The sequence below is a fragment of the Anas platyrhynchos genome, chromosome 1 (assembly GCF_047663525.1).
Source record: "Anas platyrhynchos isolate ZD024472 breed Pekin duck chromosome 1, IASCAAS_PekinDuck_T2T, whole genome shotgun sequence".
NCBI lineage: Eukaryota > Metazoa > Chordata > Aves > Anseriformes > Anatidae > Anas > Anas platyrhynchos.
In genome coordinates, this window is record NC_092587.1 from 152,052,150 (window position 1) to 152,067,834 (window position 15,685).

Genomic DNA, 15,685 nt, shown 5'->3' on the forward strand with positions numbered 1-15,685 from the left:
AGAGACGGAGGGGAAACATAATAAGCGAGCAGATGGGAGGAATAAGCCGCTGCGACTCCATACGTAAAATGGCCATGGAGGCGGTGAGAAATGAAACTAAAAAACAACTGTTTTCTATTTACAAATTTAAATAAACAGAACAGCCTTCCCCGCGGTGTTTGTCTAAGTGCAGCAGCATTGCTGCTGTGTAGGTCATGAAAAGGTTGGTGCATAGTTTAAAACTTCCCATTCTGTTAATTTCTTAAAGAACAGTCGTTCATAGTCTGAGCACAAAAGCTCATGATTTAATGAGGAACAGAAACAAAATCTCTGATTGTTGGTGTTTCAAACTTCATTGGAGTCCTCTGGCAACCACAAGTTGATCCTCTGCAGCTTCAATACCCTTTAGCCCTCCATATAAGAGTACATGCTGAATAGAGGACAATGCCTGGTTGTTATGTTTATTTACCCTTACTACAAGCTGGGTTAACCTCTTCAAAACAGCTTTACTAAGCCCGTTAACCACACGGCCCACATGACCTGTAGCCGTATCCCTAATGTGATGTAAATCTGACTCGAGACCATATGCACAAGTTCTGCTGCATTGTGCCTCCGAAAACTACAAGTTTATTGCCGGCCAGCCCTGCCCGGGCTCCGCGCTTCCAGGAGGCAGCGGTCTCAATAGCCACCACTCGAAAACCAGAGGAAAGTCAAGAGTCTCTCATTGTTGGGGCAATATTTTTAATGGCTGTTGCACATATACAGAAGGGGGGCGACGAGAAGCCCGGACAGGGTAATGATTTTCATCGCAATTATTTCAGCTGGTGCATAATTATTCAGGGCTTTGCCCTTTCTGGCGGGACTTCTGCACAGGGACGGGAAGAAGCGAGGGCTGAAGAGGCGACTGACCCGGTTTCCACGTGTTATTTTAACGGAGCTCGCTGCTTACGGTGTGCTGTTATCCTTTCATGAAGTCATAATCCCAAATCTGCAGTAATTATTGTGATGTCGCTTGGTCCGTGATGTAACTTCATCGCAGGCTATGAGTACAGGAGCGAGCGGTGCTTCGAGTCGGGAATACTTTTCATAATTAGCAATTCTGGCAAGCAAATTATGACAGATCTGCAAAATGTAAATGAATTTCTGCTTAAGCGTGATGTATTTAACTTTTTTTTTTTTTTTTTTCTTCCCCCCAAGTATTATAGTCATCTTTTAAAACAGCTACTGTGGCCCCATGGTGAGAGCTTCATTTACCAGATCATTTTTTCTTGATGGCTGTGGCAAGCGTAACAATGTTCTGTGCCTGCTTCAGTAATGGCATGTCTATCATGCTCCCGTGGAAAGTAAACGCTCCCTGGAAAAGAGAGAATATAAACTTCCTGGAGGGACCTTTGGAAATCATAGCTTGTCTTTTTCTTAAAAAACACATCCGCTAGGCCAGATGCTGAGATCCCCCAGGCAGCTGGAACAAGTTTTAGGAGAGAAACTAAACACAGCGAGGCAAACGCATTTAAAAAGAAATGCGGTGGGGGCCCAATACTCTAAAGATGAAGCAGAAAAAAGGGGAGAGAGAGAAGCAAAAGCAGGGGGTGCTTCAGCCCACACAGCCTCTCCAGACTCCAGCACCACCCCGAGAGCTGGGCTGCGTGCAGGGTGCCAAGGGGGGGAAGGCACAAAATGCTCTGTGGATGGAGGGCACAGCCACGTAGTGAAGGGGAAGAACCATCATCTTCCTCAGTAAAACAGACACAGGGCTCTAGAGGGAGGTAGGGGGGGATTTCTGCATTTGGGGTGTGCGGAGGTGGTGCTGCTGTGCCTCCCTGTTAGGTCTCCCCTGCCTGTGCCCAGAGCAAGGGGCTGGGATGAAAGCTGGAAAAAAAAACAAACAACAACAATTGCAGTAATATCACAGTGAGTGCCATAATACTGCCTACATCTCCTCTGGAAACAACGGAAGGCCCACCTGAATGCTGCATGTAGGGAATTTCCCAGAACCGACCCCAGACTAGCCCGTACACCTCAGCAGCAGTGATTGGAGAGCCAGGGCAGATCTGAGCTTCACTTCATAATTCCAGGGACTTTGTATCAGTACCGTGCTGACAACTTTAACATAATTAACTATAAATTGCAGTTAAACAGAAGAACACGTATTAAGTAGGGCCAAACCTGAGTTGTTACCTTGGATGCTTTAATCTACACTTGTGTTGAAGAGACAGGACCTTGAGGGTAAAACACTGTGCATCAGGATATGCTGAAGTTCAGTGGGGAAAAAAAATCTTATTTGTAATGCTGACAGTACTTTCACACATTCTTGGAAAAATAAACCCAAAGTTATAATTCTGAAGAATTTAGGGCTGAGGGCCCGGCTCCAGCGTTGCATCCCTGTGATGTGCACAGGGTGCGCAGCTCTTGGTGTGCTGCTACCACTGACACGGGACCCCTGGCCGGTCCTAGATTTGACAGCGAGCGAGGCAAGGCAAGGAGAGGGAAGAAAGATAGCGGCGGGTGTGCATGTGCATGCCTAGGAAGAGCAATGCAGAGTGGAGCGAGTGGCTTATTGTTGTCTATTTTTCTTGGAAGGATTGATAATAATTAAATAGAGGAATCTAATAAGCAAAGTGAAAGTATTGCCCATTTACAGAAACGTTTATGAAATGCGTTGCTCCAGTGGCATATTTAGTTTGACTGAAGCAGTGTTAATTAAATACTAAATCACATTGCAGAACAACTAAAACAAAAATCCATCGTACACAGTAATCTAATACAAATCAGTATCATTGCATGTAAAGGCAGGCTGTATTAAACCCATTAACAACCTAATAGTTAAAACTCTCATTTTATTCTACATAGGATTTCATACTTCAGCTTGCAGTATTTTAGGGGGGGGTAGAGAATAATGAGACTGACAGACAGTTGGTCGTAGATGTTTCAAATTGAATTTCTTGTTTACAGAGCAACCATTCAAACCTACATTAATAACAAAACCAATATTAATATTAATAATAATAGTTATATTAGTAGTAATAATAATAATGAAAATAATCCACGTCATGCCTTTTCAACAAAGGCAACACCTCATCCATTTTCACTTACATTTTTAAACATTTGCAAAAAATGCAGCCTCAAATTGTTCCATTTATCAACGGTTGTGAAAACAAATTAGGATCTAAATAAATATTTTATGACATTATTCTCCAGAATAACTCAGGACCGTACCATGGTCTAAAACTACTGGTTGGTGCAAGATATATTTTTTCACTGCAAGAAAAATGCACTTTAATTGTGCGTATTTTTCTATGAGCATTCAGTCACATAATAGATGTTTAAGAGCAAAATTCACACGTGGGGTGATGGTGACAAGAAGAGATATGCTAAGGTCTGGAAGTGTCCTTCCTAGCCTTGTGGAATGGCCGAGTTAGGAGCACAGCTGTCCGAAGTAATGTTGCAAACCGTCTGCAGGAAGAGATGGGCACCTAGCAGTGGCACTCCTGATGGCTGGAGGACTGAACCATGCTCTGGAGGTCCTGTACACCCCCCTGCCTGTGTACAGGATGCCCCGAAGCTAGGCACCTTTGCAGGTGCCCAAGTTGAGCAAGATGAATCTAGGTCAGAGGTTTTTTTTTTTTTTTTTTTTAAGGCAGAAATTAATTAAACAATATGCCTGTCCCCTGCTCATTACAATAACCTGTTTAGAAAGGAAAATGAGATAGCAGTGTGTGGACACGTGAACACTGAACTGCTTCAGATACGTGGTGCGTTCTCTTGTCAGCGTGCAGCTGCAGTTTCGGTTTGTTACCAATCTGAATTCGCAAAGGAAAAAAAAAATGTTTATTTTCTAACAGCAACGAGCAGCACAAAGAAGTTGGCTTCTCTGCCTGTTCACTCCAAGGCTTAATTTCTCCCTGCTAATTTACAGTGTTGAGCTGAAGTCCAGAAAAAGAAACCAATTTTAATGCCATTGAATATACCCTATTCACTGCCTCTCTTTCCACCCACAGGTTTCAACAGATAGGAAATACCAGTAATTACAGCTTTGTCCCCATGCTCTCTTTTCCAGCTCTGGTAGATGAAATTTGCCCGTAACATTCTTTTGATTTTCACCCACACTAATATAAAGAAAACGAGACTTTCTATAAACACCATTTACTTTGATAGTGCCAATCTGGGGATCGATTTAGTCATAGATCTAAATTTTCTTTTTGGCTAATTTTCTCAATGGCATCACGCTTCCAGCCGGCACCTGGACTTCCACTGGTTAAACTCTTTGTTGCACCGGGCGAGGAGCTGGCGGTGTGAAATGCAGGTGCAGGACCAGGCTTCATATTGGTGTTTGCATGGCCTCAGCACCATCACTGTGTGCATCCATCAGGGAGGGCAATTGGGAAAAAGCAAGGAAGGCAAAAGTGGGCAGTCCTGGGAGCCCTTCCCAGGTGAGGAGGGTCTCACAGGTATACCCCTGTGGACAGCCCGGGGATGGTGCCCAGAAATATTATGTAGTAAAGCCCGTTCACTCCTCTTCTCCCTGCCTGCTCATCCAACAGGCCTGTTGGGGCCTCAGAGGCCTCCAAGGCCTCACTGCTCCGCCGCCATCTTTTGATGTGGCCGGTGCCACGTCACTTGCTGCATCCCATGGGGACTGCACTCTATCTGAATGCAATACGTTCGCCATAGCATCCAGCCCTCTGTTATTTCAGTAGTAACACTCTTAAAAACATTACAGCTATTTCTGCAAGGTGCCAGCAATGATAGCCTTGGAAAAAAAGTGGGCATGGTCAGCCCCCAGAGGCACAATAACCCAGCCCACAGGTGAAAGAGGTGGTAATGCAGGGTTGACAGACAACAGTCACGTTCACAGGCATAGGTTTATGAAAAGCTGAAGGTGTAGGCTTATGAAAAGGGGTTAAATTATGCATTAGGGACTAAATAATGAGATAAATTTCCAGATGACTGTGGAGAAGCTGAAGAGATTTTGAACCAAACCTTGCAACACATGGGTTTGGCAGAGCTTGTGCTTGCACCTGAAGAACCTCCTTTTGGGTTATTGTAGCCACTACCAAAACCAACTCGGGTCTAACAAAGCTCAGTGTATGACTGGGGAGCTCTTTACTGGCAACTTAGAAGACAACCCTGGCCATGCATTGCCATGAATCATGGACACAGCTCTTGAATGTGTCACATCTATACATCATTTCTAGAGATTTCCCTCACCTATTGGAAACAAGCATCACGTAGAAGAAAGAGTTTCAGCACTGATCTGCTAAATGCCATGGCCCAGGGATGAACACATCACATCAGTGCAGTGGTTCCTGAAACACAAAGACCTTCTCTTTGTGCGTGTATGTGTGTGTGTAAAGGCATCCAGGGACTTCTGCCCTGTGAAACTTTTTGGGGTAGTTAAGAGCTTGATAAATCTATACTGCCATCTTGTAAAAGTAGCATAAAGTTTATGGCAAGAAGCATTTTCTCTTCCTAGGAAATAAATGGCCAGAATTCAGAGTTAGTGATTTCTGTATCTGCTAGGGATCAACACATCCAAGGGGGACTAGGAAAGGGGAAGAAACTACAGAGCCAACTCTCTTGCTAGCATTTATCATGCATGGAAGAATTGTGCTAACTTTGTGTGGACAGGATCTCCAGTGAGAGATCCTTTCATGTTTTTTCAGGCCAGGGGAAGTAAAGTCTCATACTTCTTCACCTCTCTTGAAACCTTTTCATCTAATATGCAATGTTACGTGGCTCATGTTGTTTTGCTCCCTCCACCTTTTGCTTCCTTGGGTACCACCGGGTAAACCAGAGAAGCAAGCTGGCTAAAACTATCAGGGTACACAGCACTTCAGGGACCGCACAGCTATTTGGCACACTTGTCTCTGAGCAGTGGCTTGGATGAAAGACAATGAGTTAATTAAAGTGAAATAATAATTGTTCTGGGACATGTGGGACAGCGATCAGACAAGCAAGTCCCCCTCTGCTGACAAGATGGAAGAATTAGAGGTACTCCCACACCTGGGAATGCTTGTGGTGTTTTCCTCAGCATTTGTTCTTTCTGTGCCTCTATGCACGTCCATCTGGATGGCTGTGATGAGCTCTCTGTGAGGGCCATTGCAGACCCTCAGTTCTTACACCACTGGCAAATATTAATAACTTGCATCAGAGCTGAATGTCGGGATCAGCTTTCCTAAGGGGTAGCAAGTACAGAAATTTCAAAGTACCAAAAAAGTCCTAAAAGCTCCAGAAGGTCCACTGGCTTCCTGTTCGGTTACAGATGTGACTCCAAACGTGAGTGCTGGTTGTGAGGACTCTGTGCTCCGTTTTGTGAACCACTTCCATTGCTATTAATTACCTTGACCTTTGCTAATGAACCTGTGATTTGATGCCCTATTCTACCAGATCTCATTGTACATGTAGGTAAAGCTTTGGTATGGAGGGAACTCTGGTACTCTGGCCTGTGGAATAAAAAGGAGAAGAAGGCCAAGGCCACTTTCCATGAAATTGTACTACTGACAAGAAAGCACCAGCTGCTGAATTTTGAATTAATTGTAGGTCTAAGATGGAATTTTGAATGCCTGTGGAATTGCCAGCAGATCTCTGCATCTAGTTAGGTGACTTGCTCAGAAGACGAGCAGACCCTTGAGTGAGGGGAAGTCCTCACCCTACCTGAATGCTTCCTGAGATGATGTGCACCTAGGGCCTAGCAGAGGTGGGCAAAGGGGGACCAGGGAGCTCTGGTAACACCGGCCAGAGATTGTGTGTGAACACAGCCATTGTCCAAACAAATAATTGTGGAAGTCCCCTTCCCACCCCTGTGACCTGTGGGAGCACTTTCGGGCAGATGTCAGGCTCAGTGGAAAAGAGCAGAAAGGGCAATGCCAGGTGGCCAAACCTTGTATGCCTCTGGCAAGGGGAGATGGAGAACTCGTACAGACAAACATCCTGAAGTCCACAGATGCAAGAAACATCTCTGAACCACAGTTATCTGACAAAGATTTGCTCTTTTCCTTGTAATTCAGTGGATCTTCCACTTATAAATCCCCAAAATCTAGCTATGTCTTTTTGGAGACCACAGAAATAAGTGGAATAAGCCCACTAAAATTTACCCAGTTCTGAGGCTATTATCTCTAATCCTGCACAACGTTAAACTGTCCTAAGCAAATGAGAGTGTTGTGTTCTGGAAGAATGGCAGATTTGCTCTTCTGAGGAGGGAAGGAAGCAGGTGGATGGCAAAAGGTCCTCCTAAAAAGCATGGCATTCAGGAAGATAATTCCCCCAGGGATTAAATGAAAACACACATTCTTTAAGCGCCCCCCTGCAGAGGAAATGTGGAAATCTCTGCTTTGGGGCTTAAAAAGAAGGCTTGGGTTTGCTTACAGGTATATGAACAAAAGAAAAGGGAGCCCAGCTCGCAGCAAGTGGAGCTGGGTCTGTGCCTGGGGGAGGAGTGATTAGCCTAACCACAAAGGAATGACTTTCCCTTGAAACAGAAGGTTGAGACCATATTTTTGGGGAAGTCAAGAGTAGGAAATAAGCTAACAGCTGTGATGGTGCTGAATGCAGGTTTAATTAATTTTTTTTTTTCTTCCGCAAGTTGTAGCCAAAGAGCCATCAGAGAGAGCTGGGTCATAATTCCACCTTTTTTTTTTTTTTTTTTTTTTTTTTTGGGTGAACTTCCAAAGGTTAGTGAGCTGCTAGAAGATATTCATTGATATCTGGGTCAACTGAGCATGATTTTTAGGCTATAACAAGATAATGTCTCCCACTCCTCTCTGCTCTCTGCTGTCCTGCCTCCAAATCTGATCATCTTTTGGCCTTCTCCTAGCATTTTTGCAGTAGGTAGGAAATGGCAAAATAGTGCAGTCACACAGGACAAACAGAAGACTCCACACAAGCAGAGCTGTTCTGGTTACATATTTCCATATCCTCTCCTTTGCTCTCTTTGATGCTCACCCCTTTTCTGCCGCAACATTTTGTGAGGAAATGCACTTAGAAATAAAATATTTGGGAAAAATAAATGATCCCTGGAAAGGTTTGTCAAAAATTTCTTTTTGGCAAGAGGAAATGCTCAGGGAGTCTCTGTGACCTATTGAAGCAAGGGGTGGACGGGGAGGAAATTCTGCAATGTATGTATGTACACCAGCAAGTTTCTGCAGCCATCTTGTTGATGTGAAGAAAACTTTAAATATCACCACCTTTTGTTTCTTCTCACCTGTGCAAACTTCCACCAGAGTGGAAGCAGTTAGCTGGTTCAGAGGATGTGTTGCTTTGTAATGCCAGACACAGGCAGCAGACTGTTTGTGTGAGATAGGATTCTGCCTCTTGGAGAGGATGAAAGGACACAAAGGGTCGAGAAAAAAAGAGCAACAGCAAGATGAAATAGAGATTAATTTTTACCTCAAATAAACCCCTAGCAGCAGTACAAGAACTCTGACAGAAAAGTCCTCCCTAGAGCTCAACAGGTAGGCAGGACTTTGTGATCCCTCCAGTCCACCGTGGGGCAGGAGAGATGAAGGACAGGGACCTACAAGGTCCTTTCCTTCAGTCTTGAATCGTGTAATCTCCTTTGCCTGACATTACCGTTCCCAGCCCACAGACAAGGGTCTGCTTTGCCCTCTCTGTCTCCCCTTGTGTGAGCCAGGCAAGCTGTTTTTCCATTTTATGGCTTGGCCCAAACTGCCTGCACTACTGGGGACAGCCATTTAGGCCAGGATGGGCCAGAGGATCCTGCTCTGTCCAGCCACAGAAATTACTTCAAGGTCTCCACCTTGCACTGAGCAAACAGCCTGTTTAAGATCCCTGAACGAATGGCTGACACAAGGGTTATGTTTTCTCTAGGTTCCCTCTCGCTGTGGTTGTTGCCTTCCTGTGTGCTCCTGTAGAGTAGGAAAGAAAAAAATTAAAGAAACAGAAGAGAGTCCTAGGAATATTCGTGCTTGGTTTCCATCCTCCACCTCTGAAATGGATAGGGAATGGAAGAAGCCTAGAGAGCACACTGATGGAGATGCTGCTGCCAAGGAAATCTTTATTTTATAGCACAAAAACAGCTTGCTGGACACACATCATATCCAGACAGTGAGCAACATGGTTATTACACAGAAAAATGAAAAGTAACTAATATTAAGACTTCAGTATCCTCAGATGCCCTTAATTAAGTCATTTAAAATTAACTTGAGGCTTACAGTCATTGAAGCAATTTGTTAAATACAGCCTAGAAAATCTAATCTGGAGGTAGGTGCCTACAGGACACACGAAAAGCATTCGATCCTGAAGGGGAAGATGGCCATAAAATACAACGCAGGCAAGAAAAGTAATAACAGCGAAGCTTATCCTGTCAACAGGAACGGAATCACCATTATTTTTGTATTCTGCATTTTTTCTAATTTCAGGTTCATTTGCTGACTAGGGTTGAACAGCTATCCCGCACTGCGAGTCTCTATTTCAATTGCCTGAGCTCTTGCAGAAGGCTGCTCCAGCCCCGTGAGAGCGGCAGCCAGCACAGAGAGGAGTGGCGAGGCAGCGAGGCTGCTGCTGCTGAAATTAACCGAAACAACATTTTTGGCTGCTCAGGCCTCTGAATTCCCTCAGTAAGCCTCAGAAAGTGCCATCTGGTCTGAACATGACACCCCGTGTCAGGCCCTGCTTTGGAAACTGAGTGGGGCGGCCTGTGGGTGCTTGCTTCACCTCATAAGCACGGCCAGGGAGGGTGCCTCGTGGCCTCTGTGCTCTGCTTAGCGTTCAGCAGATTTTGGCACCGTGACAAGCTTTTGGCACCGTGACCCTCAGCAGGGTCACGTCCTGGAGGATGGGACCTGCTCCTGGATGGACAGGGATGGAGGTGCACAGCCACCGTCCTCCTGTGCCTGGCTGACGGGGAAGCGACATGGCGGAGAGCGTCGCGGCCCTTCTGCCCTGGTGTGCTGAGCACAGGTCTCTGACGGGTGGAGGAAAGCAGATTTAAGATCAACTGAAGGCAAGAAAGTGTTTTGCATGAGTTTCTGCCCTGCTTAGGAGCTTTTGTGGCCCCGCACAGTTAAAAGCTGTCTCCCGCTCACCCCACCTGGCACAACTCCCTCAGGACTGATCCAGCATAGGAACCGGTACAGCACAAGCAATTAGCTGATACGACCCCTTCTGCTCTGTGGGAAGGGCTCAAAACTTGCCCCCAGATGGGTCCTTCTGAGAGAGAAGCCTTCAGCTGCGGCACAAAGCACACTTCTAACATCTTTTTCAAATAATAATGTTGTACAGAGAAACTTTAAGCATTAATACGGGCTCTATCACTGTTTATTTATCAATTTCTCTCTGCACTTAGGAAAGGTGGCAATGTCACACAAATCACCAAATCCTCCCGTGCTGCCTGCTTTATGCAGCCGACAGCAAACCTGGAGCCAGGGACATCCATCCCCGTGCCACCAGCATTTCCCCAGCTGGGATCCCGGCCTCCCCACTTCCAGCCTGTCCTGGCTGAGGGGAGCAGGGCCGGATCCACGCAGAGCCCCCAAACACAGAGAGTTGTGTATTGAGGCGACACACCACAACGTGCCACTGGTCCCCATGGGTTTCTGGGGTCCCTGACTGCCCTGCTGGCAAGAGGGGGATGCTGTGGGGAGACAGAGACCTCCCCGGGCCCCGGTGGGAGCTGGATGCGGCCCAAGCGCGAGGGCGCATCGTCTCCAAGATACAGTGGCTTGGGGTAGCTTGTCCCAGACAAAGAGCATTATAAGGGAGCCACTGCTGGAAATTTCCATTCCTTTGTCGGGTGGATGCTGTGTAAATAAATGCATTCCTAAGATTTTTCATAATCCCGGAAAGGTCTGTAAAAGAAGCTCTGCAGCCTGTCAAATCGCTAGCGTTCATATATATTATTCCTCAGCCGCCGAGCACACGATATACAATGGCAGAGAACATAATACAAGAAACGTATGCCAAAGGCTTTCTTAGAAGAAGTCTGTGCATTCGCATACGGTGCGTTCAGATATTTCTCCTGCTTTACTCGTTGGGATCTAAAATATTCAACCCATAATATGGCTTGGGTTTGTGAATTACCGACCTTAACTCTAAATAATCCTTACCTGACAGGCAACTTTGGTGGCAGTGTTTAGCTCCCTATTCCCTGGTCTGATGTGCAGGTGCTTTGAAAACATTTATAAATTAGTACACGGTGTAAATGTGTAAGCAACCTTTTACTTGACACTTCTGTTCTTCCTTCTGTCTGAATCTTATTTTAAAAAGGGATGATTCAGCAAGATCCGGTTACAGTAATGATACTGTGCCTGATGTATTTACAAATTAAGTGGCTCAAGAATGCACTTCTAAAGTCCCACTTACTTGTCATATGCAAACAGATAGAGCAGGTATATTCATGTATCTGATGTATTGGTACTGTAAACACGGGGGCTACATACACAGTAAAGAGCAGCACTTTCACTGATAGAAGCAAGATCTTTTTCTTGAAATAAGCCAGCAGCTTCTCCCACTAACTCTGCTCCCTTGGACTCAGTTAATCTGGATTTATAAACTCAATTCTCATTTAATGCATCTCAAATACTTCAGAAATTTAGTCTTTTAGTCTACCAAAACAATGTTTATTACATTTCTTCTGCATTTTTGAACACACTCTGACATTTATGTTATACTTACATTTTCCCAACAGCTACCCCTGCTTTCTTTATGATAAAGTTTTTAGTCTTGGAAATCACATCCCCTAATAACACAATTTTACCAGAACAATACTGAAATGATACAGAAATAATACTTTTCATTTTCAGATCTCAAAGTTCCAGACAAAAAAAAAAGAACATTTAATAAGTAATTTTATAAAATACAAAATGTACTTTCTCAACTTTTGTCTTTTATTTGTCCAAAATACATCAGTACCATTCCCTTCCTGCATATGCTATTTTTCAGTTACAAAAAAAATAAATCCAAACAAAACAGCCTAGAAGCCAAACCAAAACAACCCCCCAGATAGGACTTTCTCTGTAATGTAAGCCCAAGTAATTTTGGCCAGCAAAGTCTCTAATTCCCTTCTGTTTGGACACTGTCACAGCATCTCCAATTCTGTCATGCTCATCTGAGAGTCAATTTTTTACTAACTTCAGTACTCACATTTGGGGGCTGCTCTGCCAAAGCATTTCAGCTTCCAGGATGAAGGCTTCAGCCTTCTCTCAAAGAAAGATTATTATGGTAATTGTCTCTCTCAAACTGGAACAGATTATAAAAGCTTATTACTACTGTACTTTAATATAAAATACTGTCGACCAAGGGCAACAAACTTTTAAACCAATTAACAGCAAACTGTGATCCCAGAGACTGAAGACCAGTAACGTATCTACCATGCAAACAGCCACACAAACCCCTCACATTTATTTTTTCCAGGCTTTCAACTTTGATTAATAACATGGCAGAAGCACGCAAGCCTCAACCATATTAACCGCAGCTACATTTTCAGTCTCAATGACACGAACATTTTAATAAAATAAAAGGAAAAGGAAAACAGAAGAGGTGTTTCATTAGGACACGAGGATTACTAAAACCACTGCGTGGAGTATTTGTCAGGAGGTGGCATGGGAAGAGTTATTACTTACATTTTAGCATGTCTCTAGGATGCAGAGCCAGAGGCTCCCTTAGTGAGATGTGTTTGCTTTGGAAAAATATTAAGTAATCAGCCTGCCCAAGCTCTTCTTACTGACACATTTATAATACCAAAATGCAAGCCCAGCTAAGAAGTTTGCAGGGAACACCGCAAGGAAAACTATTTTTCCAAATTTATTATGAAGCCCAGCAATACTGAAGCAATGCAATATCCAGAAGTTCACAGAGTAGCTTGCCGGTCTTTTTTTCCTGATAGATGACTACATGTAAAAATATATGAAGCATTTAACTTGGTTGGTTAAAAAAATGCTCCAAGCCACTAACCCCCACAAATCTGTACTTGTGCCCGATTGTAGACGCTTACAGCCTATTTAAAAAGAGCTTATTAAAAAACAAAAAATAAATAAATGGGTGATATAATCAAGAATTATGTTAATAAGATGACAGCTTCAAAATAAATCTAAATAATACAGAATGCTTAAATTTTAAACATCTGTGGCTTCAATACTGTGTGATACCGGGACTTGTTCAAATGATGGGGGTATTCCTTAGATGAGACTCTGGCATTAAATTCACAGTTCAGTGAAAAGTATTTAACAAATCATTGTGAAGTTGAATATTAAAGTTGAATTAAAAGTATTTTACGGGCAATAAAAAACAGCAATATTTGGCTGCGTATGTCACTTGGCTTTTTTCATTCTGCATCTACCTGCCTACACACTTGCTCTTGCAGTGCCTTTATAAGGATGCCTTTTGTAACAGATTCGAGCTTTGTAAAGCAGAATAATGTACAAAACTGGTTTTCTATTTCCAAATAACCAACAGGAAGACCTTTCGAAATTGAGATACAGAACAAAGAGATACAGGCATATAACATAATAACGGTGACCCTGAAATAACTGCTCAGGATGGCACCCAAATACGATAGTAATGGGTGTATTAGAAACACCTCGGTACCTCAGACGGACTCGCACAGAGAAGGGCAGACCCACAGCAAACACCTTGCCACACTTTTATCCCAAGATGAAAGCAACATTTCTGCTTTGACCATTTTTAGAATTTGTAGCACACAACATCTGGGGCAGCCGAGAAGCAGGGGAAGGGGGACAGGGCACGCTCCAGCCCAGTGCTACCCACCAGCAAGCAAAGAAACGCGCAGAAGACCTCTAAGCAACACTGGAGAAAGCGAGAACCTATGCACAGCTTTATGTATGAGCTTCGTAACCAAAGATAATTTTTCCCACTTGAATCACGGGCACGCACGTGTAAACCATTTCTGCTCGCCCGCGCTACCTGTTCTGACATCGGGACTTTGCTTTTTGGCTCTCCCGGGTTTGGCTGTCACTAAGACAAACATATTTCGCCACAACTTTTTTTCGCTCAAAAAGAGGCAAACTGGATTACAGCAAATAACCTTTAAGATAATTAACTGACAATGCCGCAACTAGCATAAAATCTTCCTTCAGGCGACCCCTAATTTAAGTATTACTGGCACAAAGTGGAGACAGATTGTGCATCACCACCGCAATATTTACATAGCAGAAACCCACAGAGCAGGAAACGTGAGACTCAATGATGCACTAAATTAGGAACAATCATATTCTAGTGTTAATTTGCTTTCCACTCCATCCAAATTTCAGGTCCAGCAATTGGTACAAATGCACATAAAACATTCCCATTTTTAATGATTAAAACCCCACAATCTGCAAGCAGTTCTGCTCAGAAGTAAATCCACTCGCTGCTGGGGACGTTTGCAGGATCAACCCCCCAAAAGTGAAGCAGTTTTACCAACGCAGAGATTTTCTGACAACCACGTCTTCCTCATCTGTTTCTCCCTTTCCATAAATGATGTCTGCACAAGCAGTTTGAGTCTTCTGCCAGGCTACCTGCCTCTTGCTTGCAAGTACTTTCCTTTGACTGTCAGACCGTGATTCTGCGACACATCTGAAGTAGTTTTAACTCTCTGATGCTGTAGATATATGCATGTACTCAAAAGGCTCTGTACTAAAAGAATTAGAATTAAAACGTGGAGAAAAAAGGACAGCCAGGCTATTTGTAAACACGCCGGAAAGTGTCACATTTATCATAAATATGCACTCTGTAGTCTAGATCCGGATCCAGATTTCACGAACATGACTCAAACGCAGCACGCTTTGTAAGATAAACGCAAACAGCCATCACCGATCTCTCTAAATTATAGATATTATTCAAATTTGGTTTCCACGACATTATATTAACAAAATATTTACCTTTCCTAATCGCTGATGCTCTTCAAAAGCAGAAATCAATTCCTGCGCCCACTTTACTTTTTCAGGGCTGGGAGAGAACTGTTCCTGGACAACAGCAATTTGGTTAGGGTGAATCACCTGCTTACCTACAAAGAAGATTAATAACACCAGAATCATGCATCGACAAACAGATGTTCAAACAAAATGTTCCAACCACTTGAGGCTCTCCTATGCCTCACAGACTTTCTGCTATTTAACTAATTATTTCACTCATTTTCTTTTATTATTTCACTGGACAACACGCAGATAGCCCTTTGCCAGATTTTTGAAGAAGAAAAATATCTTGAGCAATACTTGCGTTCGCTAGCGTTTAAAGGAACCCAAAACTCTTTCTCCTTCCTCCCTATTTCAGTCCATGCATCTTCCATTGCTCATCTCAGGTGGAATTGTTTGTCCGGGGCAGTCGGTAATGTCTGAGTATAACGCACCTCTGAATTTTAGCTACAGAAATAGCAGCTCCAGCCAATCATAAATAAGTTGCGTTAAAATATGTTTGGAAAATGAGATTTGCAGAACTGAAAAGTTACCGGTCACATCAGGATCGTCCTTAGCATTGGCTTAGCATCATGAAATCCCCAACACTGCTCACATTTCTGTTGTTGCAGCTGTTTGCAGGTGCAAGTAGGTCGGGATATTTGTTTAGTCACCGATATATTAAACAACTGCCAGAGGTGCCCTGAAGTGTTACGAAGCACTTTTTTTTTTTTTTTAATCCTTTCTTGTATGAACACACATTAAGAAAATAAAAATAGGTGTTGCCTTTTTTACTAGAGATTTTCAAATGTGAATAGACAGCCACATAATCCGTTCTAATCTGTTATTGTCCTTAGCTA

The 15,685-nt window shown here is 43.6% G+C and overlaps 1 protein-coding gene across 6 annotated transcripts in view; it reads right to left on the bottom strand.

Annotated features, from left to right (window-relative positions):
• Window positions 1-700: 700 nt before the first annotated feature.
• Window positions 701-15,685, bottom strand: part of CLYBL (citramalyl-CoA lyase) — a 153,632-nt gene continuing 138,647 nt past the window's right edge. For 2 of the 6 annotated variants that reach the window (XM_072032428.1, XM_038173442.2), the window contains 3 exons: window positions 14,814-14,938; window positions 1,234-1,333; window positions 701-1,101 (listed from right to left, as the gene is read on the bottom strand). In XM_072032428.1, the coding sequence (XP_071888529.1) occupies window positions 1,238-1,333; window positions 14,814-14,938 (221 nt within the window). In that variant the 3' untranslated portion in view covers window positions 701-1,101; window positions 1,234-1,237. The other 4 variants (XM_038173444.2, XM_027443653.3, XM_072032422.1 and 1 more) reach the window with 4 other exon arrangements.